General features: G+C 42.4%; 1 protein-coding gene across 3 annotated transcripts in view; it reads right to left on the reverse strand.

Annotated features, from left to right (window-relative positions):
• Positions 1 to 25,227, reverse strand: part of znf423 (zinc finger protein 423) — a 155,600-nt gene extending 130,373 nt beyond the window's left edge. For 2 of the 3 annotated variants that reach the window (XM_053500257.1, XM_053500255.1), the window contains exon 1: positions 24,051 to 25,227. In XM_053500257.1, the coding sequence (XP_053356232.1) occupies positions 24,051 to 24,090 (40 nt within the window). In that variant the 5' untranslated portion in view covers positions 24,091 to 25,227. The remainder of the gene's footprint in view (positions 1 to 24,050) is intronic. The other variant, XM_053500256.1, reaches the window with a different exon arrangement.
• Positions 25,228 to 25,742: the final 515 nt, after the last annotated feature.

Genomic DNA, 25,742 nt, shown 5'->3' on the forward strand with positions numbered 1-25,742 from the left:
AGTGGCTCTATCCTAAACCATGTCTAACAAGTTGGACACTAAATTCCTGAAGCCACGTCTTCCTAAAGGAAGAGAAAAACGGTAAATTACCCCCAATCAAAGCTCCACTCATCCTCTATTTACCGCTTCATTAGAAGAGAGATATTGGAGTGTAGTCAGGCAGAGAGGGAGAGAGAGAGAGAGAGGGAGAGAGAGGGAGAGAGAGGGAGAGAGGGAGAGAGAGAGAGAGAGAGAGAGAGGGAGAGAGAGGGAGAGAGGGAGAGAGAGAGAGAGAGAGAGAGAGGGAGAGAGAGAGAGAGAGAGAGAGAGAGAGAGAGAGAGGGAGAGAGAGGGAGAGAGGGAGAGAGAGAGAGAGAGAGAGGGAGAGAGAGAGAGGGAGAGAGAGAGAGGGAGAGAGAGGGAGAGAGAGGGAGAGAGGGAGAGAGAGAGAGAGAGAGAGAGAGGGAGAGAGAGGGAGTGTGGGAGTGTGGAGGAGGTAGGGGGTTACGCTAGACAAATGCCCTGCACCTCAAACACACACACACACACACACACACACACACACACACACTCACTCATGGCTGTGTTTACCTGCAGGCTACAGAACAACAGCACCGCACACAGTTGAGCCTGACTCCCTGACTAAACACAATGCAGCCAGAGGCCATGGCAGACCCCGGCCTCCTACACACTGCTAACACTGGACACCAGGCCAAGCAAAACACACTCACACACACACACACACACATGCACGCACATACACAGAGTAAGAAACCACATAGCACTGTGGCATTTTTTAAATGAAACACTGGCATTTTTTTTTATAGCTGAAATTTTGCTTAAAACTTTTATTTTCTATATTTTTTTTTTTCCCCAAATCCCTGACCCCTGGCTATGTCTCCCAGACTTCTTGGGGTCCCTGGACCCCACTTTGGAAAGCACTAGTGGAGAGGATCTCAAGACCTCAAGCGATGATCCAAACTAACTAAAAGCCATGCGATAAATGGAGGGAGATAAAGAAAAAAAAGATCATTAGAAGGAAATAAAAACAATCTTCTAATAAGAGCGTTTGTCTGATGGTCCTGTGGGGAATCGCTCTCCTTCATTAGCGGGAGGGATATATTTATCTATTTCTCATGTTTATTTCCTGAAATGTCCTGTGTGTACAGAGCATGGCTAATGTGAACCAGAAAGGGGGTGAATGTGTGTGTGTGTGTGTGTGTGTGCGCGCCACTCAACCATCATGCTCGTTGTGAATAATCAATTGCCACTTACGGAGTGATCTAAAGGAAGACATGGCTATTTGAACATTTCCTGTTAATAAGGAGTCGGGCTATGGCTTAGCGGGAATCCTGTCAATTTGACAATTATTAATGACGTTCATTTGCACTGATGTCTAGCCGAACATTTATCTATTCAACAAGTAAAAATGAGTCATATGACTTGACTGAATGTTGCCAACATATTAAGGAATCAGCCTCATGCTTTGTCGCTTTAACTGGTATGACCTCAGGAATGTGTGTGTGTGTTTGTGTGTGAGATCATTATTTTCTGTACTCTCTGCCCCTCAGTGCTGAAGCTCTGCATCAGGTGTACTAGTCTCTCGATCCATCATCCTGGAGGCAGGGACAGGATCTCCCCACTAAAGCATCTACTGATCCTGTTAAAAAGGATATGAATACGGTGGTGTGTGTGTGTGTGTGTGTGTGTGTGATGGTGGACTACATGTGCGCACTGCTGTGTTGAGCAGTGTTTAACTCTATCCGTTACCAGTTTATATCCGATTGTTTGTATCCATAAAGGAAAGTGTTAAAGACGTCTGTGGGTGGGTGGGGGGGGGGGGGGGGGTCTAATGATTACGACATGTTTTTGAAGATTTACCTTGGATAACCCTGTTGTGCTCTGGGCCACCTGGACAACAAAGTTGGAACGCGTACGAAAAATCCAAAATGGCTACTCAACCTGATCATTACATACATTCATATGCAATTAAACAATAATAATAATAATAATAATAATAATAACAAACATTCAATTTCAGTTGTAGCCTGCTTGGATGTCTGTCTTTGGAAGATAGTATTCTGCTGTTGGTGCACATGACTATGCCTGGAGATCACCAGCTTCTTAAAATCCGAAAAAACCACAATCCCGCCACGGTCAAAGGCCCAGAGATCACAATGTTCCTGATTGTGATGTTTGATATGAACATTAACTAAAGCTCTTAATCCTCTATCTGTATGATACAACATTAACTTGGTAATGAAGCAAAACACTGGATATGAGAATAACGCTTATCGCTGTATTTGCATCTGTAAAAAAAAAACCTGACATATTGCAGGCACCGACAGCGCTCGTTCCTCCTCTCTTTAAACTATTATTTAACATGAAGTGAAAATAAAGAACCCACTCTCTTCCCATGGGCCGTCTTCTTCACAGATACACACATCCTTGACATAATTTATTTCTATATTATTAGAAATTCCTCCGCGCTTAATTACTGCTGTGTTGGAGTAAGCATGCCGTGTTATTTGCATTTCTGTTAAGCGGTGTTAAACACTGACATTACCATTTACAGCATCGCCAAACACACACACACACACACACAGGCTAATATATGACAGTGTAGCTGACGGCAACAATGCAATCAGCGCTGCGACACAGAGAGTGGCAGGAGGGCAGGGATCAAAGGAGTGTGGCAAAAACGGCACGACAAACACAGCTTTCACATTTCACCGCCAAAAGCGGTGGGCGGCCGGCGGCAGAATGACACAGGCTTTAATTGTTTTAAAGTAAAAGCAGAGTTTTTAATTTACCAGTGGCTGATGGTTATCGAGAATAATATATATATATATATATATATAGATGAATTTTCTATAACAGCAGCTCTGAGGATAGTACAATATAGTTTTATGTAAATCTGCTTGCTCTAGTATGTTATCAGTTCTATAGTCACAGAGACTTTTACAACAGATACTTGACATAATCTAATAATGAGCTAATATACACCATTACATTGAGCCATAACATTCAAAACATTAACATTAAACCACCTAGAGTTTAGGTTCCCCATGTGCGAGCTAAACAGCCCCGGCCCCTTGGGGTATGACTCCACAAGACCTCTCGGGGGTGTGCCGTGGTGTCTGGCGCTGGTGCGTTGGCAGCGGATCCTTAGGGTGCTGTGGGTTGCGGGGTGCGGCCTCCACGGATCAGAGTTGTTTGTCTGGCGCGTCCCATGGGCGCTCGATCGGACTGGGATCTGAGGAGTCTGGGGGCTGGGGGCTGGGGCAGTGGCCTTGGGTTCTTTGCCTGCTTGTGCAATGGGAGTTCTGATGCCTTTCTATCATGGCGTTTTTTCTCAGTTTGCGCTTGTGGAGTCATACCCCAAGGGGCCGGAGATGTTTAGCTCGCACATGGGGAACCTTTTCTGGAGTATCGGACCGAGCTGGCTGGCCTTTGGTATTGATGGCCACAAGCATAGATGCGCCTTGGGTGCCCATGATCCTGTCCCCATTTAACTGGTATATAGTGACAATCCATGTTAGACAATTCACCATGCAGGGGTGTTAATACTATGGCTGATGCATAGATGATTGAAAATAAATGAGTGGTCTTTTGCAATGAGGATTCCTGTATGGAGTCATTCATTTAAGTTTAAGTTCCTGCTCTGTACCTTGTAGAGATTTCTGCGACAGGTTTCCCTAACCCTAAATTTACAGCACAAAAGACTTTCTATTTCACTTTAACACGGCACAGCCGCTAGAATGTAATTGTAATTGATATAAGCGGTAACTATAAATATACTGTATGACATGCCACTCACTCACTGTCCTGTAGAAAGGGTCGCCAGAGGGCTAGTAGACCTAGAGCATGGGAGAACATGCAAACCCCATGCACACAGACCCGAGGGGGGAATCGAACCCGGAGCCTGGAGGTGCAAGGTGACAGTGCTAACCACCACACCACCACACCACCACGTATGACATGCCATAGTTTTATGAATTAAGAAGTTGCTGTTAGGGACATGCTGTTATAGAAAATAACTCCACTGTGTTAGAGTTTAACAGGAAACAGACTAACCGACTAATGACTCGTCTGTCTAATTAACCCGGCACTGATTTGTGTTTTATTTTGGACTACCTAATTATGCTTTCTTATAAATGTCATTTATTCATATACAGTAAATCATATACTTACTCATACATAATATGATTTTTCATAAGAAATAACTTGTACAAAATAGCTTGTTTTTACCAGAAAATGCATTGTTCAGATCTTCTGCGTTTCAGTAATATTTTTACTTTCATAACTAAATATCTTTTACCGGAACAGTTTCAGGTTATTTTCTATCAATAGTCAAACATTCCGCTTTTAAACATGCAGTTAAATAATAATCCGGTAGATTTCGGGGATGTCATGCCTTCCATAGCTGTTCACTCTTACATTTCTCCTGGTCTAGTGACATAAATTAAAAGAATCATATGATTAAACCAAACTCACGGTTGTTTGTATGACAAGCAAAAATATAATAATTGTGACAGGCCTGGTGAGAATTAATATTTAAAAAGAAGGGGATGTTATTTCTTGACCAAAAAAAAACAACAACGGAGCACTTTGATTATAAGTGCATAACAGTGTGAGAGCCTCTATTGAGCATGCATGCATACACACACACGCGCGCGCACTTGAGCCTCCTGCCTGTCACAGTGAGACCCCACACACTCATCCACAGCAGGTACGGCTTCAAAGGCAGGCTTCGACTACCGCCGAGCAGAGAGGGGAGTGATTGTTATTTAAACAGTCGTGTCAGTGTAGCATCGCTGAAATCTGAATCTGAATGAATGAACAAAAGCCCTAATGGAGGGAGCTGAGACAGAGCATTATACAGACATAACTCTAATGACAATACAATGGAAGGTCAGATCGAGCAAGTGTGTACGTATTACCGTTTGACGGGAATAGACAAAGGATGGTGAGGGAAGGGACAAGCGATCCGAGGGAATACGGGCGTTAGGGGAGAAAGAGAGACAGAGGGAGGAGAAAAAGAAACATACTGAGCGAGAAATAAAGGCAGGAGACAGCGACGGCGTAAGGAGGAAAGATGTGTGGACGGGTAGGAGGTATAAAATAGCAAGAATCAAAAAGGAGAAGGGAAAAACACAGGAGTTGTGCAAAACACAAAGGGATGGGAAAAGTGCAAGACAAAGAGGGAGAGATGAGAAAAAGAAAGAGAGAGAGAGAGAGCAGTGGGGTAGTCTCACCTGGGCCCCACTCCACTGCAGACCGTCTGCAGGAGAAACAGTCTCGGAATACCTAATGTGTGTGTGGAGGGCCGTGCAACACAGGCCTGCTACTGGCCCCGGGCCATTCTGTCTGATTAAGTCTTCTACACTTAAGGGATAAAACCCTGCTCTCCCTCTATCCCACTGGAAGCCATTAGCAGCAGTGTGTGTGTGTGTGTGTGTGTGTGTGTGAGCGCGCGTCCTGTGCATGTTTGAGTCCATGCATTTGAAAAGGTCTAGGTGTTCAAAACTCCTTGCTTATGTGTGTACGTGTGTTCGGAACAAAACCACACCTGTGTGCGTGTCCGACAAAAAGAAGCTGGTATTGTGGCCACTTTCCCAATCAGAGGTTCTTCTACAGCACGTCCACTCTTCAGGACCCGGGTGGATGTTGCAGCACGCAGAGATACTGTAGGGTTGTACCGAAAAACTCCACATGGAGATAAAGGCCCAAACTTTTGGTTGTTCCTTACCAAGATACAAAAACATCCCCATCTACGAGCACATATCTTGCTTAAAACCCTGTAGGCATCCTCCTCGCGTGTGAATTTGCTTTGCTTCTGTAAACCAGGTCGCAAACAATTTCATAGACTGCAGACTTCACACGCGGCTTCGTCCGGTCTTTAAAAATACATAAAAGAGCTACGGATCATTAGCAGGCATGTTGCATCTACGCTCGAGTGGGCTCCTCGGCTCCTCTGTCACCTTCTAACTCAAACCAGGATGGACTGATGCTTCCACCGAACCCCTTGGTAAAAAAAAAAAAAAAAAAAAAAAAGGCAATTAGCATCTAACCACGGCGATCTATAGTGAAACGCGGCTGCTTTGCAAGAGCCGGGCTAATGAGCGAGCCATGGCGCATGTTCGGAAAAACAGGGAAGAAGTGACCGAGGACGCTGTCCATCACTGCCATGTTTCTGGGTTAATGATGCTTTAATGGATCCTCTACACTGATGCATGCTCTGCCATGGAGAGAAAGAGAGAGAGAGAGAGAGAAAGAAGCGAAAAAAAAGAGGAAGAGAGAAGGGGAAAGTCTTGTTCGTTTCCAGGTAATTAATAAAAGATAAAAGTCTGGCTTGTCCTGCACGGCTTAATGGCTTTTAATAGCGGGGAGAGTGACGGAAACACGCACGGCTGGGTCTCCAGGCGCACGAGCTCACATGCCTCCAGAGACACCGCCATCTTACTGCAGAGCAGAGAGGCCCGGCTTACCTGAGTAATCTCTCTCTCTCTCGCTCTCACACACATATCCTCATACACACACAAACAGGGGTTTTCTTCATAACGCTTTTCCTGAGTTTTCCTTCACACAGCCAGCTGCATTCTCGAAATAAAATGAGTCTATTGCATAAAAATTAAACAAGCCAATTAGAGATATTTCTCCTGTTGTGACCTCATATAAGAAGATATCTCCTTTCAGCTCATTGCTGAAAAGGCTTACTGTATTTCTGAGGGGTATTTCAGCTGAAGCATAAACACACACACACACACACACACACACACTCTGGAAAAACTCTAAGACTTACGTTAACTTGTAAAAAAAAAAAAAATAGCATTACATGGGACCTTTAAGTCTACAATCAGATCACATGTCTGAGAGGTGCTGTGCAATTAATTATACATCTACATCAAGACGGCATAACGTGGTTCTGCACTAATTGGAGTGACTTGGCCCGAAAAATCCCCCATAATCAAGCACAAGGGTACTATTTCTACCACCAAGTGAGTAACTATGCTGAATTAGGTTACAGATTTCGCCCAGGATCTGTGCAGACCAAGCCCTGACATCCAGGTTGAGTTAAATTTAGCGCTGATCAGAATCACCCAGATTAATATTTCCTACCTGGACCTGCTTCAGTAGAGCCTGCGCACAAAAAAAAGAACTTTGATGTATGTGTGTAAGATCGTTTCAATCATTTGTCCACATTCAATCAATTCAGTTATAATAAAATTATAAACAGCAAATTCCTGATTTATTTTTATTTACTCTCAGCTACGTTTCCTACTGTATCACTGTTTACCATGGGTGATTTCTTTACAAATTATAACCCAAACGTCTGACCTACAGTAGTGCCCTTATTAATAGTGCGGAAACACACTTAAGATTCAGTCTGAGTGTTTGGTTTTTTTTATTGTGTGTAACCTTGATGTGCACTTTACCATCAAATATGATACACCGGTTTTAGTTCCACAATCATTTATTAGACACTAGATAGCTTCGGCCCTTACACCCTTTGTGTTGTCGAGACATGTGGAGCCGCTCTTGTAGCTTTGTGTTATCATTGCACCCTTTCTCCTCTTATTACCGCCCTATATTTTCACACTTATCTCCCCTCCACACACATACACACACACTGTATGATGTCCAGCTCATTAACTCAAGCAACAAATCGTGCAGAACACTGATATTTAGATTGTTGTATGTGCATGCATTAGTGCATTAGTGCAGTTAATCATTTCAGTATGAGCTACAACACATTCTGACACACAGTAGCGCTGAACTGCACCGTGCGTGTCAGCAGAGTCACACGCCTTTTCCCCATCAGCTCCCGCTGGCTAGAACATGATATAATTCTGTACTCCACTTAGTCACAGTCACGCAGGGTCTCTTCCGCTTACACACCTTTTCACACCGCTTCTTTCTCTCTCTCTCTCTTCTTTGTATTCGTCTGGGACGTACTGTATATACTATACCCCCCCACCCCACCCCCGCCTCCCCAATGCAAAACAATAAAAAAAGGACATGGATTTTTCTCCGATTGCATCCCGTACACATATACTGTACAAATGGGATGTCAAAATAATAACTGCAATTCAAATGAAGCTTTTTTTTATAACAAAGAAAGAGTTTAATGTTCTTAATATCCTATTAAAACTCCATATAAATCAGATGGAGGCATTTATTTATAAGCAGACTCTTGTTAAATTTGTTTGTCATGTGGAGAGACCAGCAGCTGCTCTGTTTTACTGTGTGGTAGCTGAACATGATGCCTAATTTCCACTTGATGGATCCACAAGGGAATGATGCCTATAGCATAAAAACAGTGTGAATGCCAGTCTCCGCATCTCCCAGGCTGGAATAATAACACTGTGCGAGGAATAATATCTAAGGAGGAATACCGTATATCATTTTCTTTGCATTGTTTTTGCAGAACTATAACACAGACGCTGCTTTAGTAGTCCCATTTACAATGAATCTGAATGCTGTTGACCTTGCAGTCTCGATATTTCCTCTATCCTCTATTTCAAGCTGAAGTGATGTATCGCTGGAGATAAGTCTTCGTGCAGAAGCTCTAATGGCGCTCTTATCACTGAAAGGGGTAGCATCGCCCAATCGGGCTCTAAAACCCGGCCCTGGTGTGTGATGCTGGCATTTCCTGCTGGACGAGACTCTCCTGCCAGACTCCGCCCCCTCCTCCCAATCCATGTGTCTCGCACGCCACGTTTGCCCAGAAACGACGTCAATCTTTCGGTCCGATCCGAGCCTAACAAACCCCCAGGCCCCACCCATCCCAAAGAGCGGCATCGGCGTCAATGGCCTGTCCTCAAAGCCTGGAGCGGGGGACGGCAAGGGAAGCTGATTAACCAAATACTTTTATCAGTGCTGAAAAACCCTCGGCCTCACAAAAACAGCCCTAAAAAAACGCGAACCGGTGCCGGCGGCCAGAAACAGAAGCGAGCTGGAGAGAGGGCAGCTCAAGGCTTACACAGCGAAAGCAAACAATAAAGACGGATGATGTCCGGCGTGCAGCCGTGCTAGTTCTGCTTTTTCTGAGGACAAGAGCACTCCAAAATGCCTGCAGAGTCGTCCAGCTGCTGTCTCCACACACACACACACACACACACACACATACATATACACATAGCAGCCTGGCAAGTGGGATGGACAGAGCTCAGGAATAAAGGACAAAAAGAGAAAAGTGGATGAAGACAGGAAGAGAGAGATTTAGACTCTCGGGAGGACACAGATGATCAAATGCAGGGATGGAGCTTAGTGCATCTTCCTTTCTCCCCTTCTTTATGTCTCGCACTCTGTTTTGCTCTCTTTGTGTCTAGCACAAACACTGGGTTTAGAGAGGAGAAGCACGAGGACAAATAAAGTCATGAAAATGAATGATGTCATAAAAATCTGAAAAGTACACAACATATAAAAAAACTAAATGAGTGCATACCCGTGGATGCCATACCGAACAACACCACACCGCAATAGTAATAAACTCGATCAGTGGTTAAACTAGAGCATTGTCTCTGTCTGAGTCACAAAGAACCAAAGTTAGCTGATTTGTAAGTCTACCGTGCATGGACTTGTGGGGACAGTGCACATTCGCGCACACTCACACACACACACATAACCACATATGCACATTCTCCGTCTCTCACACTTCCTCCCCCATGGTGCACACATGGCACATTCCTGGCGGTGTGGAGCGAGGCAGCTCGAGCTCCTGCCTCAAACAGGCCTTTCCTGAGGAAAGCCCTAGCAGCAGTGTCACCTCTCCCTCTTCCTCCGACTTTCTCGCTCACACACACACACAGATACATGCACCAAGGCAAACACGCACATTCTCAGGTCAACATATCCACAGTATGTGTGTGTGTGTGTGTGTGTGTGGGAGTATCAATAGTTAGAGCACTAGTACGTGTCCTTGTTGTAGTAATATCCATGTCTTAGTGTTTATAATTAATTACTGCAATATTTCAATAGCATAGAGTGTAAGAAGATCAGAATATTCGCATATTAGCCAGGTCATAAACTCAACCAGTGGGAGTGGGAATTGTGTATTCAATGTCCTCATTACTTTCATTCAAAAGATTAATACTTGTTTTCATATAAGAATAAAAAAGAATAAAGAAAAAAAAATGTTAGCCTCACACACACACACACACACACACACACACACACACACAGAATCTATATGATGATAACATACTATCACATGATTATTATTATTAAACTTCTTTCTTTTGAACAACTAGATTTTATTTTGTACCAATTTTAATTGACACAAAAGGAATTTGAATTCAAAAGAATTACTGATCAAAAGAAATTTTAATCGGGTTACATCACAGAACAGAGGTATTCTCAAATCTGATTGGTCTGAAGGTCTGACAGGAGAGCAAGACAAATTCCAGTTGATATTTAACACATTACTGTTGCTATAGTAACAGTGAACTGACGGGTTATTGTATGACTCCACATAATCCAACACTAATAATAATAAATAGATTAAAGAACTAGGCTGTTGTGTAATGTAGCCAAATATATTTTATCTATAATCCTATTTTTATATTAATAGAAGGAGTCTCCATTGTCATTGCTTTGTAATGAGAAGTTTGTCTTATTATTATTTTCTTTCTAGGAAAAAACTAACTGATGAAGGAACAACTTGTCTCTCAGGCAACCTCATTAAATCTAAGTATAAAGTAATAAATTGTAAGATCATTCAAGTCACGCTTTCATTGAAAAAAGTCATTCTTCCCAATTCTTCTGTAAACCACAACGTTATTGATTATTTTTCCATATCTGCATGCCCCTTTATGTTTTATTCCTTACTTACTCACTCTAATTTTTTTTTTTTAGGTTTTTACATGAGGGCTTTTATTCTAATTGAACAGTGAGTAGGATTAATGGATTATTAGGATTCATTTAAACCTAGCTATTGAGTATGAGTACCTGCTTTTGTGTGGGTGTGTGTGTGTGTGTGTGTGTGCTTGCTGAAATAAATAGTAGAAATTCATGTTTAAATATAAAATTATAACTTATAATTACAATCAAAGTAGTTTTTAAATATACAATTTAAAAGTTAATTATTATAAAAATAATGATAAGAATAATGATTATAGATTTGAAAATATGCTTATGTGTGTGTGTGTACAAAAGCCGTTCAAGCCGGCTTCATGACAATATAATACTGACGATGCAATAAACTGTCATAGTTCGCCTTTTGAAAATTTTATATTTTTCTTTGTTTAAAATTATTACAAACTGACTGTAGACCCTTGATATAATTTTGTAATTTATCATTAAAATGTAAAAAAAAATTCTAAAACAATTTAATATTTACTTAATAGATACTGTATAATGTGTTATATATGAGTTTATTGTTATTATTATAATTATTATCTTTATCACTGGTATAAGTTGTAGTTTGTGAGCAAACCTTTATCATATATCATATTATTTATTGCAGAAATGCTTTCAAAAAAAAGAAAAAAAAGCAAAGGGGGAAAAAGAAGTGTAAAAAAGCAATATCAACCAACCAGGATTGTAAATGAAAGTGTCAAAAGTCATTAATAAACTATAAGCTGATCTGAAATGTTCCTTTTCCAAAACAATATTTTCCTAACACTCACATGTACCTACCAAGCAACACCCGAGTAAACACAAACACTCACACAGCGCGTGCAACAATCGATCTGCTGTGTTCAAAAGGAGCCAATACAGTCGAGATAGTCTCAGATCTGAAATTTGTCTTCCGTACATGTCAAACACGAAAGGAAAAATGTTTCCAATATACTTGTGGCTTGTACGTGAAACACACTAGAGACAACGAGAGCGAGCGAAAGAGAGGGAAGAAGAGAAGTGGGAGAGCTGGAGAGCGACGGACTGATGCGAAAACAAAAAATGAGTGGCAGTGAGGGGAAAAGGCAGGGTGATATAAAGTGAGGAAGAAAAAGTACCAAGTGTGAGCGGGCTCGATTAAATCTCCTCGCCTGTGTGTGGCTGTCACTGAGCGTGACACTGGCTGAACGCGCTGCTCGCTGGGGAGCGTTCCATAATCGCGTTCTCTCCGCTATGATGCCGTCAAACGAGGACGGGACAGGGGGACAGGGGGGACAGGGGGATGGCGATGGCACGGGCTTCAAAGCGGGAAGGAAAAACAACACATCCTCTCCAACCCCATTTACGCTCGCTCAAAGGCTGGGAGGCGAGCTTAACTTAACGGCCCTGACCTAGGAGGAAGACGGCCTCTCAGGAGTGCTGCGTCTTCGGGGAGCGGCCAGAAATAGATGTGCTCCAGGCACTACTGACAATACCCACCATCAACGAAAGAGGAGAAGGAGAGAGTCATTCTCTTCCTCTCTGCGTCTCTCTCTCTCACGCACACAGAAACACACGTACACACCAGGGCATGGGAGCAGAGCTCGGCCATGAGAGTGGTGAAGAGAACAGTGCAGGCAGGAAAGGAGAGAGAGAGAGAGAGAGAGAGAGAGACTGAGAGACTGAGAGACTGAGAGAGAGGTTTAATTGACTTATCCTGTAGTACAAGCTGGGGAGTGCTTTTTGAATTCGGCTTCCGATTTCACGCTAAGGCATTATTTAGTTTGATACAGACTTGATTAGGCATTACAGCGCAGGCCCTTTCTCTGTAGGCTTTGTGGCTTGCTTGTATCGCTGGAGGACAGATTAACACAGCAATCATGCTTCTTTGGAGATTTCTGCAATGTTCGCCGCCCCTCATCTGAGACCAGGCCAGCCTGTCCTTGTTTATGTGCGGGGATTTCCTAAGAGACAATGGCTCTTTTTTGGTTTAATAAACTTATTGCGCATGAACATCACTGCCATAGGCCACAACTACAGTATGAGCTCTGTACGGCTGGGTCGAACCGGCTGTTTTGGGTTCCGATCTTACATTATTTCGCCACGAATGCAAGCTTCAGACAAGTTTCCTAACACACCTCACTACTTTGTTCACAAGAGGTACAAAGCTAACACAAGGCTGAATCCCAAACCCCTGATCACGGACACCACTTGCCGTGTGATTCTACACCCCACACAGATGACTACATTTCCATTTTTACTCCTATTTGGGATTCAAACCCAGAACAGTTACTAATACAGAGCACTAATACAACGCTGAGAGTGATTCCCATCGAACACTGACCTGAAGCACTGAATCGCTTCACTTTTACCAGTCGAATACACTCAAGTATTTTATCATGAGAAACGTACTAAAAACGTCCAACAAAAGTACTAAAACTATAGTGAATCTTTATTTCATGTAATTCTAACTATAAATATGATATTTTGTAGATTAGATATATTTAACATTCTTTTTGGTGCAATTTCTCTCTTGTGTTTTTGCAGGAAAATCTATCTCCTCTTTCCATTTTTTTAGGTCACGAACAGTCAGTGAAACACTTCCCTGCATATCATACTGTGTACGGTTGTGTACATGACAAATAAAATCTGAATTTGAATTTGATCCACTTAAGGGGGTCTCCTCAGTGGGCATCTTATAAAGGGAGTTAAAGGTATACTACATTTCTCCGAAAGATATAAACGTCTAGATTAGTCACCTGACTTATTTAGCAGATGTTATATAAACTGACTTACAGCTGATGAGATGACACTGAACTGTCGAAGACCCCAAAGTGGCAGCTTTTAGGGGAAAAACATGCAGTTCTTATCAATTTTATTAGAAAAGCCTGTATACCCGCTGATCGCTCTTGTGCAATTATTGAATGAGCGAATCATGTAAAATGCACGCAATCATGCAGACACAAGTGAAAGCTCTTCATATCGACATCAGACCGCGTCCAAAATGTGCCCTCAGTGACGTTGCCCATGGCACGGTTGTTAATCTAATGAGCAGAGGTTCTGAGGTTCTGAGAAAAGAAACCAGAAGAGAATAGGCAGACTGCTTCGCGCTGACCAGAGGGCAAAGTTAAGTTCAATAACTAGAGCTATGGAAACCATCTCAAAATGCACACGACACAAACGATGCGGCAGATGAGCAACAAAAGCATAAAGCCACTTCAGGGGCTGCTACCGTCAACCAAGAACAGGGATCTAAATCTACAGTTGGCAAGGACAGACTCAAACTGGGCAGGTGAGGATTTAAAGAACAAGCAGGTACTGTACATTTTTTCTAGTGTGTGTAATTAAGTCTCAGATTTTATGTTTTGTGCTGCGGACACTTGATTGGTGGATTAGATTGGCAGGTGTTTCCAATAATTTGGACATGAATCCAGTTTTTTTTTTTTGTGTATACATATACTATACATGTTGTAGTTATAGTGAAATCTAGTAGTTTTGAACATAATACCATCAAGGAAACATGATCATGACTACAGCTTCCATTTCATGTCCAAACTAGGGCTACTTTTGCCCAAGCGTGGGCTTTGCCCAGGTTGTGGGTTGGTATGCGGGGTTACAGATGGACTCTACTGCCTCTTCCTTACCCCCCTCTGAGTTCTTCCTGCCAAGTATACATGAACTTCAAAAGAACAGTCTTCAGCGCCCAAACCATAACTTTTCCCACAACACCTATAAATACCCACACTGCAACAATGGCAGCACCCGTAAAACAGATTTTCGCCAAGGCAACAAACACAGCCTGGGGTTTAGCAGGTGGATCCTGCATTCTTCTGTGTCATGTAATACAAGAATAAACAAAGCTACGTTTTATATTATGTAGCAAATCCAGCATTTTTGAGACTTGCCTGAGGCACTATAACAAAACTTATCTGTTAGTATGCATGTCTCTGTGTTTAGGTGTGTGTGTGAGTGTGTGTGTGTGTGTGAAGTAGACAGGCAGGACTGAGTATAATGACTTGAGCTCCATGCTTTCCTTGACCCGAAGACATCCGCAGACAACCCGATCTCGCCGCTAACCAACACGGCCAGGCCAAAAATACATTTTTTAACATTCTTCCAGCCATCTGTCTATCCATCCATCTATCTATCAATCACCAAAGTCTACCGTGCACAAGCCCCCCATCGCTATTCTCCTACTGCCCGCTGCCTCCGTCTCCTTCTCTCTGCCTCTCCTGCAGCAACTCGAACCTCGTTTGATGGTGAGATGAAGCATTTATTAGGAGAACGTGTGCTGGATGGATAGAACAAAGCCAAGTCCGGGAGGTGGGAGAGAGAGCGAGAACGCCGTTAATAATTCTGCTCTACTCGCTTGGCCCTTGTTTAGTTTTGCAGGTGCTCCCAGAGAGAAGCCTCGCCTCATCTTCGGGCAGGCGAAGTCAAAGCACACACAAATACGTGCACGCCTACACAGATATGTATACACTCAATAATCTGTGGCCTGCCATACTCGTGTGCTGTCCAGATGAAATGTTATGACCCGAGTAAACCTGCAGGTTAGTCAATTAAGCCATGTTCTATTAAAAACATATTTAGGATATGATAGTCTGCCGTAATTTGGCAATAATGGTTACTTATGATCACATTTTGTACTATGTAGTGTGTTCTGCAAACATCCCGATCACTTCAAATATGAGTGCTTTCATAAATAATGCTATTGTGTGATTTGAAAACGACGGGCTGGCATCCCATTCAGGGTGTGCTCCTGGCAGGAGTCCAGTACTCCCAGTATAGATTTTTAGGATGCACTGTGATGAGGATAAAGACGTTATTAAGGTTGAATGGTAAATCAATGCAAATCAACCAATATGCCATTTTATTCCAAAACGTGCATTAATATAAAGTATGAAAAATAGATTCGGGTGCATATCAAGATTATTTTGTATGGCAGTTCATTTATTTTTTTTTTACAGTAGATGTTTGCATTTAAAGTGATACAATGTTGCCGTTCATCTATAATCTTGCAAGCGATGCTCTAAATTATTTACACTTCTTATTTGCTCTTATTTGCTAAGTTTGTTTAGAAATGAAAAAAAAATGATTTGGGATATCTATAAAATCGTGATGCTTACAGAATCACAATACAAATGGAAGTGTAACTAGGTATCGTGATAATATCGTATTGCCATCTCCCTAGTGATTCCCATCCCTACGCTATGGTGTGATGATGTCAGAACCAGGGTTGCTCTGATGAGGGCGTCGCACTGGAGCTGTAGTGCTTGTTACCTGCTTACACACGCGCACACACACACACACACTCACGCACACACACAGCTTCAGTGTTCTAATGTTTCATTCAAAACTACTGGTCAGTGTTTTCCCACCCAAACACAGAGAGCATGCAGCACACACACACACACCCAGGTTTTCAGCCTGCAGAACCCGCTGTATTAGGGGGTATCTACAGGTTTAAATCCTTTCTGCATGCTGCAACATTCCTGCATGCTAACTGCTAATCATCCCTATACAAAACACAAAGACATTTCACTGAGACACATACAAGCTGACGTGTGCAAGCCTTGTAAATGCAATTATTTTCAATATAGCGTGCACGCGCGTGTTTGTGTGTGCTCTGAAACAGTGCGCCACTTTAATTGTTTCTTCACTATCGCCCTGCTGTTTGCATGGGTTATTATCCTCCGCTCAGCAGGGAGGCCCTCGCTTTTTGACAGCAAATTGAGTGAAGAGAAATAAGGCGAAACTGCGACATCAAGGGCTCTGTCTATCTCCGGGGTTAGCGAGGGCCTAGCATGAAGGAGCTCCCCTATACAATGAGGCGCTAATTCTGTCTGCGTTAAGAAGCCCGCTATCGGCCGATTCGAGGCCCGAGACGAAGCCGGCATGCTTCACGCCTCAAAATCAATTTGAGAGATGACTTAAGCGGGTCGTTTCTAGACGCACACCCACCAAAACAAGTCGTGTGTGAGTATCCCTCTGGTTAAAAAAAAGAAAAAAAGCTTGAGCCTAGAATCAGTCAGTCAGCTAGCATTGAGGCCTAAAAAGACTCTGCAGCGGCTCATGCTTAGCTCTCATCTGCCATGTCAGGGCCTTAAAAAGATCTGTTAAATCGCCAACAGCAATAGCACTTCACCTTCCGCACTGCCAGGTGGCTAAAACAACGGCTGTTAGCATACATCGGAAATTGATCTTTATTGTTACTATCTGTTTAAATAAATCAAATAAATCAGTGTAAACTGTAAAAAAAAAAAAAAAAAACTTAGTGAATCTTAATGTTCTGGCATGAAGAGCTGAACTTTGAAAATGACTCAAAAGTCTAGTTAGCAGAGTCAAGCGTGTGTATGTGTATGAGTAAGAGGCGAAGGGTACTGAATTTAATAAATTCCTGCTTGTTTTAACTCTTTTGTACTTTCTTGCAAAAAACTTTCCAGGCGTAGTGAAATCAATAGGTTGAGCACTAGCGTTGTGGGAGCCACAAGTGCCGAGGCGATTTTTATGTGCGTGGGCATACACGCTTTCGACACACACACATACACACACACACACACACAGAAGAAGAAAAAAAAAAAAAACATCAAGAGCTTGAAGCGCAACCTTCCCTTTCCAGCTTTTCAAACTCTGCTCCGGTGTTGAAGAGCTCTCGAAGCCCAGGGCAGAGGAGGCCAAATAGGCCGGTGGAGGGGGCTGACAGCCTGCTGAGGGGTCAGCGAGGACTCTGGGGGGGTCAGCAGGGGTCACGGCAACTCCAGCACTCTTCACTAATGACCTCACGAAGCCCCCCCCCCCATGCTCACCTCTCCCAAAAAGCACGGGTCCAAGCCCAGAACCAGTCCAGAAGGGAGGCCTGCCAATAAATATATGCATCAGCCAGGTGGAGCGAGTGGACTTTAATTGCCCCCTTTCCTTATGTTTAATGTACAGCACAGCAAGGCGAGGAAGGGTCGTAGAGCAGCTACCCGGAGACAGACAGATGAGGAGACGGAGGAAAGGGAGGGGTTCGGAGGAGAGAGGAGAAGAAAAGAAAGGAAGAAAACTTTTTTTTTCTTATTCAGTGCCCTAGTGTGCAGATTGCTCTGATGTAGCTATGATTAGAAGGCCTTTGTAGCCTCAGAAGATCCGCCCCTGAAATACACCTGCACTTCTGACAATTACAGCTAACGTATATTATGTGCGCACACACACACACACACACACACACACACACACACACACACACCTACACAGCAGTAATCAGGTCTCACCTCGGTAGACATCACAAAAGGACCAAAGTGAACTGTGAGAGACCCTTGGTAGATTAACATTTAGAACACAACCTCCAATTCTGGGTAGGTTTTTTTTTTTTTTTTCTCTCCAGAAAAAGCCTTATAAACTCAACCATTCCCAGCAAACCACAATGCATCCTTCAAACTGCTAAAAACGATTCCCAGTGGACTAGGTGAAACAGCCTGCCATATTTAATCTACATGGGAATGAGCAGATTTGCAAGAGTCTTTCTCTGAATGGTGTTTTCCAGCACATTTTAATCTGCCCAATGCAGCAGCCCAATCCGGGTTCCAGCACGCGGAGTCTTAGAGCGGCCAGCCTCCTCTGGGAGCCTCGGACGAGGGAAGCAACGGTTGGCACTCGAGAAGTGGGTGGAAACAGAATTAATAGCAAGTCTCGGCATAGTGGCACCCCCTTTTTAGAAACGCAGAACAGATCCTGAGCGAGCCTACGGTTCCAGACCACTGAGTCCAGGCTCACTGATAAAGCACAGTTAAGCCGTTGTGATGGCACATTTTCCTGAGCGTCTCCATTAAGACAGATCCTCATGCACAAAACTAGCAGGCAAGCTGCAGATAAGGAGTTGGGGCTGGCAGAAATACTGCAGCCCAGGGAGATGACAGCGATGCTGAAACCTCCCATTCTGAAGGGGTCTCTGTAAACCAACAGCTACAGCACATATAACTTCCAGACATGACAACGTGAATGGAAAACACCTGCTACGTGACTGCTGTCTCCAAAACTTTTGGAACATGGCGGCATTTGTGGAGCAGCCTCAATGGCGTAGCAGCAGAGAAACGCAGCTTGAGCTAATGTACACACCTTACACAGCGAGGGTATTTTATATACGCCATAAACTAGGAAGAAGGAAAAGAAGACCATGACTGCCTCACAATGTTAATGAGGACACATTCAGCAAGTGGAAAAGGCTATGGCTGCAGTGCGTGCGTGTGTGCGTGTGTGTGTGTGTGTGTGTGTGTGTGTGTGTGTGTGTGTGTAATTGTGCATGAGAGAAAGGGAAGGAGAGAGTTGTACTTTTAACTGTGCCACTCATCGTGATTGCAACAGTAATGGCGAGAAAAAACACCACTGCTGTCAAACTGTGCATAATTACATTTTCTCCTGGTCTTGATGAAATACTTTTAAGAGTTGTTTAACAAACGGCTCACGCTGTGATCTCACTGAAAATTAAAAAATCAACTTTTCTGTTCATCTCCCATTACTGGAGAAACTCGGCTGCCATATCGGTGTTCGTGGAAAATCTCTAAAGGCCACTAATTCATTACTTGAATGTACATAATGTATAGTAACATGCTGATAGAACAAAATCTAAAATGTTCACAGAGGACGATGTAATTACGCTAACAGAAAATCTGCTGAATCGTGACTAATCGCTTCATGCTAATGTTACATTGCAGATATTGATGTCGCCATGTGCATGATAGATGCTGATATATAAACATAAATATAAATATAGGTATACTAGAGATATGGATATAGATACAGATATAGATAATGTATGTAACTAATTATCGACTTCACATTGACAGGGAGCAAAACTAAAACTAATAACGTTTCTGTTAAAATTGGACCATGTGCAACAATTTACCACAGTAAGGTCACTGTAATGAAGATCCAGCACACTGTAGGCCATTATCTGAATTTGCTGTATTTATTTATTTTTAACCCTTTAGCACTCATGGAGGTCACACGTCGGGTGCATGTGTCGTCCGATGTGCTGAATTGCACTATGGACAGACCAATAAATAAACAATTAAATAAATAAAGAGAATTGTATCACAGTGATTATCAACTATATACCAGCCATAACACGACTATATAAACTGGTGACAGACTCACTGGTGACGTCATCAATGCCTGTGGGAACCCAATGTTCCCACAAAAAAAGCCAAAGTAGCACAAATTGCTAAAAGAACGTAAGGCTCGCTATGATAGCAAGGTACAGTATCAGAACACGCAGTGCATTTCAGCCTGAAACATAAGGGGCTTAACAAGCAAAGAGTTCAGGTTTGTTGATCCAGCCTCCAAATTCCCCATATCTCAATCCGACCAAGCATCCATGGAATGTCCCAGACAAACAATTCCGATCCGTTGATGCCCTACCCCGTACCCACAACACCTTAAGGATCCACTGCCAATGCCCCAGTGCCAGACACCACAGACAACTTGTTGATATATATATATATATATATATATATATATATATATATATATATACAGTATATAATGCTATATATAAGTAGCATTACCTAACAAAAACAAAAAAAAAAGTAAACATTATGTTCTATAATTAATAACAGAAAAGAATTAATAAACATAATTACACAAAAAAAAATTCTCAAATGAATGTGTAAAAAGTAATTACATATTTTGGAAAAGTATGGATGACTTACTTTATGATCAGTGATAAAAACATAAGACAGACAGACAATAAGCACACAAAATGGAAAACACACATGTTAGGAAAAACGGGAATTCATAACGATGTTAAAAACAGGAAGGAGGTTTTTTGCTTGGCCATGGCCGTGCAACTCCATGCTAACTCACTTCAGCGTTTTATAACAGTCCACTGACCAATGAAAGTCCTGCACGGCTGCAAAAGTCTAGGTGACAATAAAAAAGCCATTTAATGCTAAAACCAGATGGTCCTACACTTCAGATCTCTCTCAAACACAATACAAAACTAGAAAACAGATGTAAATGCAACTGCAATGATGCAATTTGACATCATATTGTCTTTGTAATTTCCATCTATGTTGATACAGATCTCTTACCAATTACAAATGTACTATTGTAGAGCAGATGTTTTTTTTTTATCTTTATAAAGAAAATAAACTTTTTTTTTCTCCAGGCCATAAACGGTGTCTATTAGAGTTTAACTCTTAAAATTATGACATACTGTAGAAACAAAAATGTATACGGGGAATAAAATTTGAAACAGAAGAAAAAATAAAGCATAACAATCTCTCTGCCTGTCATGGTCTATCCACCGACATGAGAGAACTCCACCAAACAGGAAATCTACAAATCACATCAAATTAAAGCTGAGATCTTTGTACAGTAGATGAGAGAGAACAAGCTGGAGATTTCATGTTTCAGCTCTCAGTACTGGGTAAGTCTATATGAGGAGACAGATGTGGAGACCAGGAGGAAATGATCCCTGTCCATCCCTTGTCAGCAAGACAAACACAACCCCCCCCCCCCCACTTCTCTGTTTTTTCTCTTTTACAGGGTTAAAGGTATAATTTGATCTGATTGAGTGTAAACAACAATGCGGAAAGGAAAAGGAACGGAAAGGAAAAGAAAGGAGGGCTCTGTGTCTCTTATACCATCATGTGCACTCACTCTCCCTTAATGTCCTGCAAATAAAGCGGATTTATTAATGTGTAATTAAGTAATAATCATCGATACATAATGCATGAAACACTCTGGGGAAAAGCGGAGATATGAAACAGCAATGCTCCGGCCAAGCTCTGTACGCGTACACATTAAAACAGGATTAATTGGAAGAAATAATATTTTGATAAGCGCTGCTTGCTCTCTCCCCTTTCCCTAACATGTGCTCTCTCTCATTCTATTACTTTTCTCCATCTCTTTGCACCCAGCAGCCAAATCTGTCTCATTAGCACTGATAATCATAGCTGTTAATGCTATTTGCTCTGAGAGCAAGACTTTCCACAAAACTAGTAATCGCTGTTATAATGAACGAAGAAGAAAAAGAAAAAAAATATATATAACCTCTATGGCTGCTTAACTTGCAGGTGAGAGTGTTAAACAACATGCCTGACATGATACAAAAACCTCCATTTGTGAAGAGTTTTTCAATGCTCCTCTAACCTCTGACGCTGCCAGGCATTAGGAAAGGTGTTTGGAGGAGATAGGGACACATCATGCCTCGGTTAGGCCTACATATTTAATTAGCTTATGACTGATGTGCTTCACTGAGTCGACATAAGCACGGTTTTATTTGAAAGCACTCACTGTAACAGGCCAACACATTTACAGTGCCAATGGGTTTTTGGTCCAGTGCACAGCAGGTTTTGACTCTCAGTGTGTGTAGGTTATGTTATAAAAGACTCACACACATACACACACACACACCACATCTGCTGTAGCAAGAATAACAACAATCTCATCTCAGATCTCAAACATTTCTGGAGCAAGGAACCCCTTTGACTTTAAAATAAATTTGCATGGACCCCCTCAGTACAAGGTTTATTTAATTTATGAACATAATGAAGCTATTAAAAAAAAAATTGTCCATTGTTTACTGCATTATTCTGGTTATTTATTGAAGCTCTAGAGCTTTTTTTTTTTTCTTCTTTCGAATAAAGTCCAACACATTAAGTCCAATCTGATATTATTTTTAAACTGCGCTGCTGAGGTTGTCATTAAATGAAACAGATTATTAACTACGAAATAAATAAAAAACACATAAATAGAATAGATTCAGGTGTGATTAACAACATGAGACTTCATGCACCACTGGGGTCACCATCTCAATCACACAGCTTAGTTCACAGATTTGTCATAATCCAGGTTACACTCAAAAAAGAAAAAAAAAATTGTGAAATATATACTTTTTACAAAACAAAATAAAATTGTTAGCACAAAAAACAACAACAATATTTCACTCGCAAAGATCAAACAAGATGTTTTACTTTTATTACAAACATTTTCAATCTCCCTCTGTCTTCCATAGACACATTGATACAATTAAAGTCTGTTAGCTAGCAAACATTCTGCTTCCAAACCTTTTTAGAATCTCTTTTAAGAACCAATCCCGTGCCCTTTTTGTAAATCACCACAGATTGTGTCCATTAATTTGAACAAAACCTGAGTTATTAATTGGGGGAGGGGGGTCCTCATACTGGGCCACATGGCCACCTCAGTGCCCATCTGCTTGCCATAGGGGCAGTCTGTGCCAACTGAGTCTTCACCCGTAAACGTCTCCCACACTGGTGAGAAAAACATTATACCCACTTACTCACTGAAGTTCACCCGAGCGAGATAAGGCATCTGGATGTGTATGTGATGTGGTCACTTTATTAAACAAAAAAACAAACAGACTTCATTTCCTTGTCTACAGGGTTTTGCCCTCAGGATCTACACTACATTTAGTGTGTTTATTAAAATGGTGTGTTGCACCATTTTAAAAGTTCAGTGTGTATATTTACATGGCAAAGTAGTGAAACGATTTCAATGATACGATTCAAGCCACACGCATACACAAAAAAGTCTTGGATATAACACATAATACTTTAAATGTGCAATATATGGACCTTACCAGGTAAAAGATCCACACTTAAAGATATACCCCTTGTGATTATACAGTTTACCTCTTTATTTTTTGCCGTAAAGAATGTGTCTCAATAGGTGACTTCTTTAGCCTGTTATTTAGTACTGAGCTGGAATTTGTGTCTCAACCGCCAACAGTTAATATGCTAAAGGGCCACATTATGCTGAATCCATAATCCATAACCATGCAGACATTTACACACACACACACACACACACACACACACAAATGATATACAGTAGTAGATACAACCAGTTTGATTTGCATGGAATAAAACTGGTGTCCATTTAGTGTCATAGAAAACTAAACCAAACAACTGGGAAATGCATGATACATTTATTTATTTATTTAATTAATTATTTATTTATTTTTAGTGCTTACATTATTCCAAATCCAATGTTGCGTTACTTTGCATTAAAAAAAATAATAAAATAAAAGATTTGTCCCTGGGTTTATGGCTTCATGTGTTTGTCTTAGGCTCTGTGCATACACTGGGCATCTCTGACCTGTAATAGTACTAATCATGGCGAAGATATGAAATCGCAGCTTTTCACAACACCCGCCAATTTTAGCCGTGAAATCTCATTGGTCATGCTGCTTGCTCGAGACCGGTTTCTCCGTCGAGTGCGTAAAGCAAAGCAAAAGCTCTTACCTTTAACGGAGCGCGGTTTGGCCTGCTTGCGCCTGGACATCTCTGGCTCGGTGTGTTTCTGCTTCTATCGACCTCTGATCCTTTCCTGCAAACAGTCATAGGCTACAGGCTGGCACTTTTTTCTTAGTCCCTGTTGCCTGTTGCAATGCGGCTACTTCGCTTGTCTGTGCGTGTGTGTGTGTGTGTGTGTGTCGCACCAGACCAGCCAGCAGCAGCAGCACTCCGAGGGTAATGGCGAGCGGATATTCCGGCGCTTGAGCAACTTTGCGCGCTCGGTTTCAAACCTGTTAGATTGGACGAGCGGCTCGTCGCGGTGCGGCTTGTAGTCTAAACTCCCGGTGCGAGTGAGAGGAGTTTTTACAAACAAGAAGAAGAAGAAGAAGAAGCGGGGGAAATCAAAGCGTTGGGAGAATCTGAGGCTCGCGGCGCGTCCTGTTGATGCGTGAACGCCGTTGTGTAAATGAGCAGTGCAGTGTTGTCTTCTCTCTCTCTCTCTCTTATCCCGCGTGCTCCGCTTCTGATGTTCCGTTTTGTCCAGTTTTGTCCGTCTTTCTTGTCGTCCTGTGATCCAGCCAAACACTGAACTGAACCGCCCTCTTTCTTCTCTAAGGCGCCTTTTTATGCATCTTGTTTGATTTCTCACCTGTAGGGATTAATTCACTCTTGTTCCAAAAAATATAAATATATAGGCTATTAATGTCCCCCCCGAAAAGCTGTAAACGTTAACCGCTATAGCCTCGCTCTCTCCCTTTTCTTCTTTGTCCTGACTCTGGTCTTCCCTCCGCCTCCCGATCCGAATGCTGGCGGGGCTGCGGCGCAGACACACATAATAAAGCGCAGGCTTGGCTGGAAATGTAGCCCCGTGTCCCAGCAGGGAGGATGTGAGAGTAGGGTCCCGGCGGGGGAGCGCTCCGATCCCGCAGGGAGCTCCGCGCAGCCTGGGCTTCAGCAGCACACACACACACACACGCGCGCGCGCACACACTCACAGAGCGCGAGAGAGAGCCAACAGCACCGAGCCATGGCCGGCCGTGGAAACTGCAGCCTGAAGTCTGAGCGCGCTTTCGGATCGCGGCCAGAACAACGCGCAGTTTCGAGGAACTCGCAGAGCAAAAAAAAGACGCACTGGATTCTGGGGTTGTTTTCCTTCTCTCCTCGCCCTCTCGTACACCGGCTTGGGTTTACTCCAACACGAGAGGAAACTTTACTCTAAGCCGTCTTTCTCAGCTCTCTAGTATATTTCTTTGTGCCATGTGCACTGTATTCGGAATGGAAAGCATGCTTTTGTGAGTTTTTTTTTTTTTTTAATCTTTTAAAAAACAATTTCGACTGACATTAGATATGAAATCAACGCTGGGATTAATGCCATCAATCCAAAGTGATGAGTCTTTTTTATTAACGTGATGTTGATGTATTTACCTCTCACGTGGCTATACCTTACTCTTGACTGAACGGTAAATTGTCACGTGACCTGCAGTGTTTCAGTACTATACATACTGTATATATGCAGTTTCTCAGTTGTGTAAAATATATAAGATATATTTGATTTTACCTTCAGTGAGTGCTTACACAACTGAGAATCTGTGAATGTGCATGTTGCGCAACACATCCAGGCACAGCAATGTCCTCAAAAACACACATGGGGATGTTTTTAATAACAGAGAGACCCTGGAGGCTGACATTAGAGTTTAT

This window comes from Clarias gariepinus, chromosome 7 (genome assembly GCF_024256425.1).
Source record: "Clarias gariepinus isolate MV-2021 ecotype Netherlands chromosome 7, CGAR_prim_01v2, whole genome shotgun sequence".
NCBI lineage: Eukaryota > Metazoa > Chordata > Actinopteri > Siluriformes > Clariidae > Clarias > Clarias gariepinus.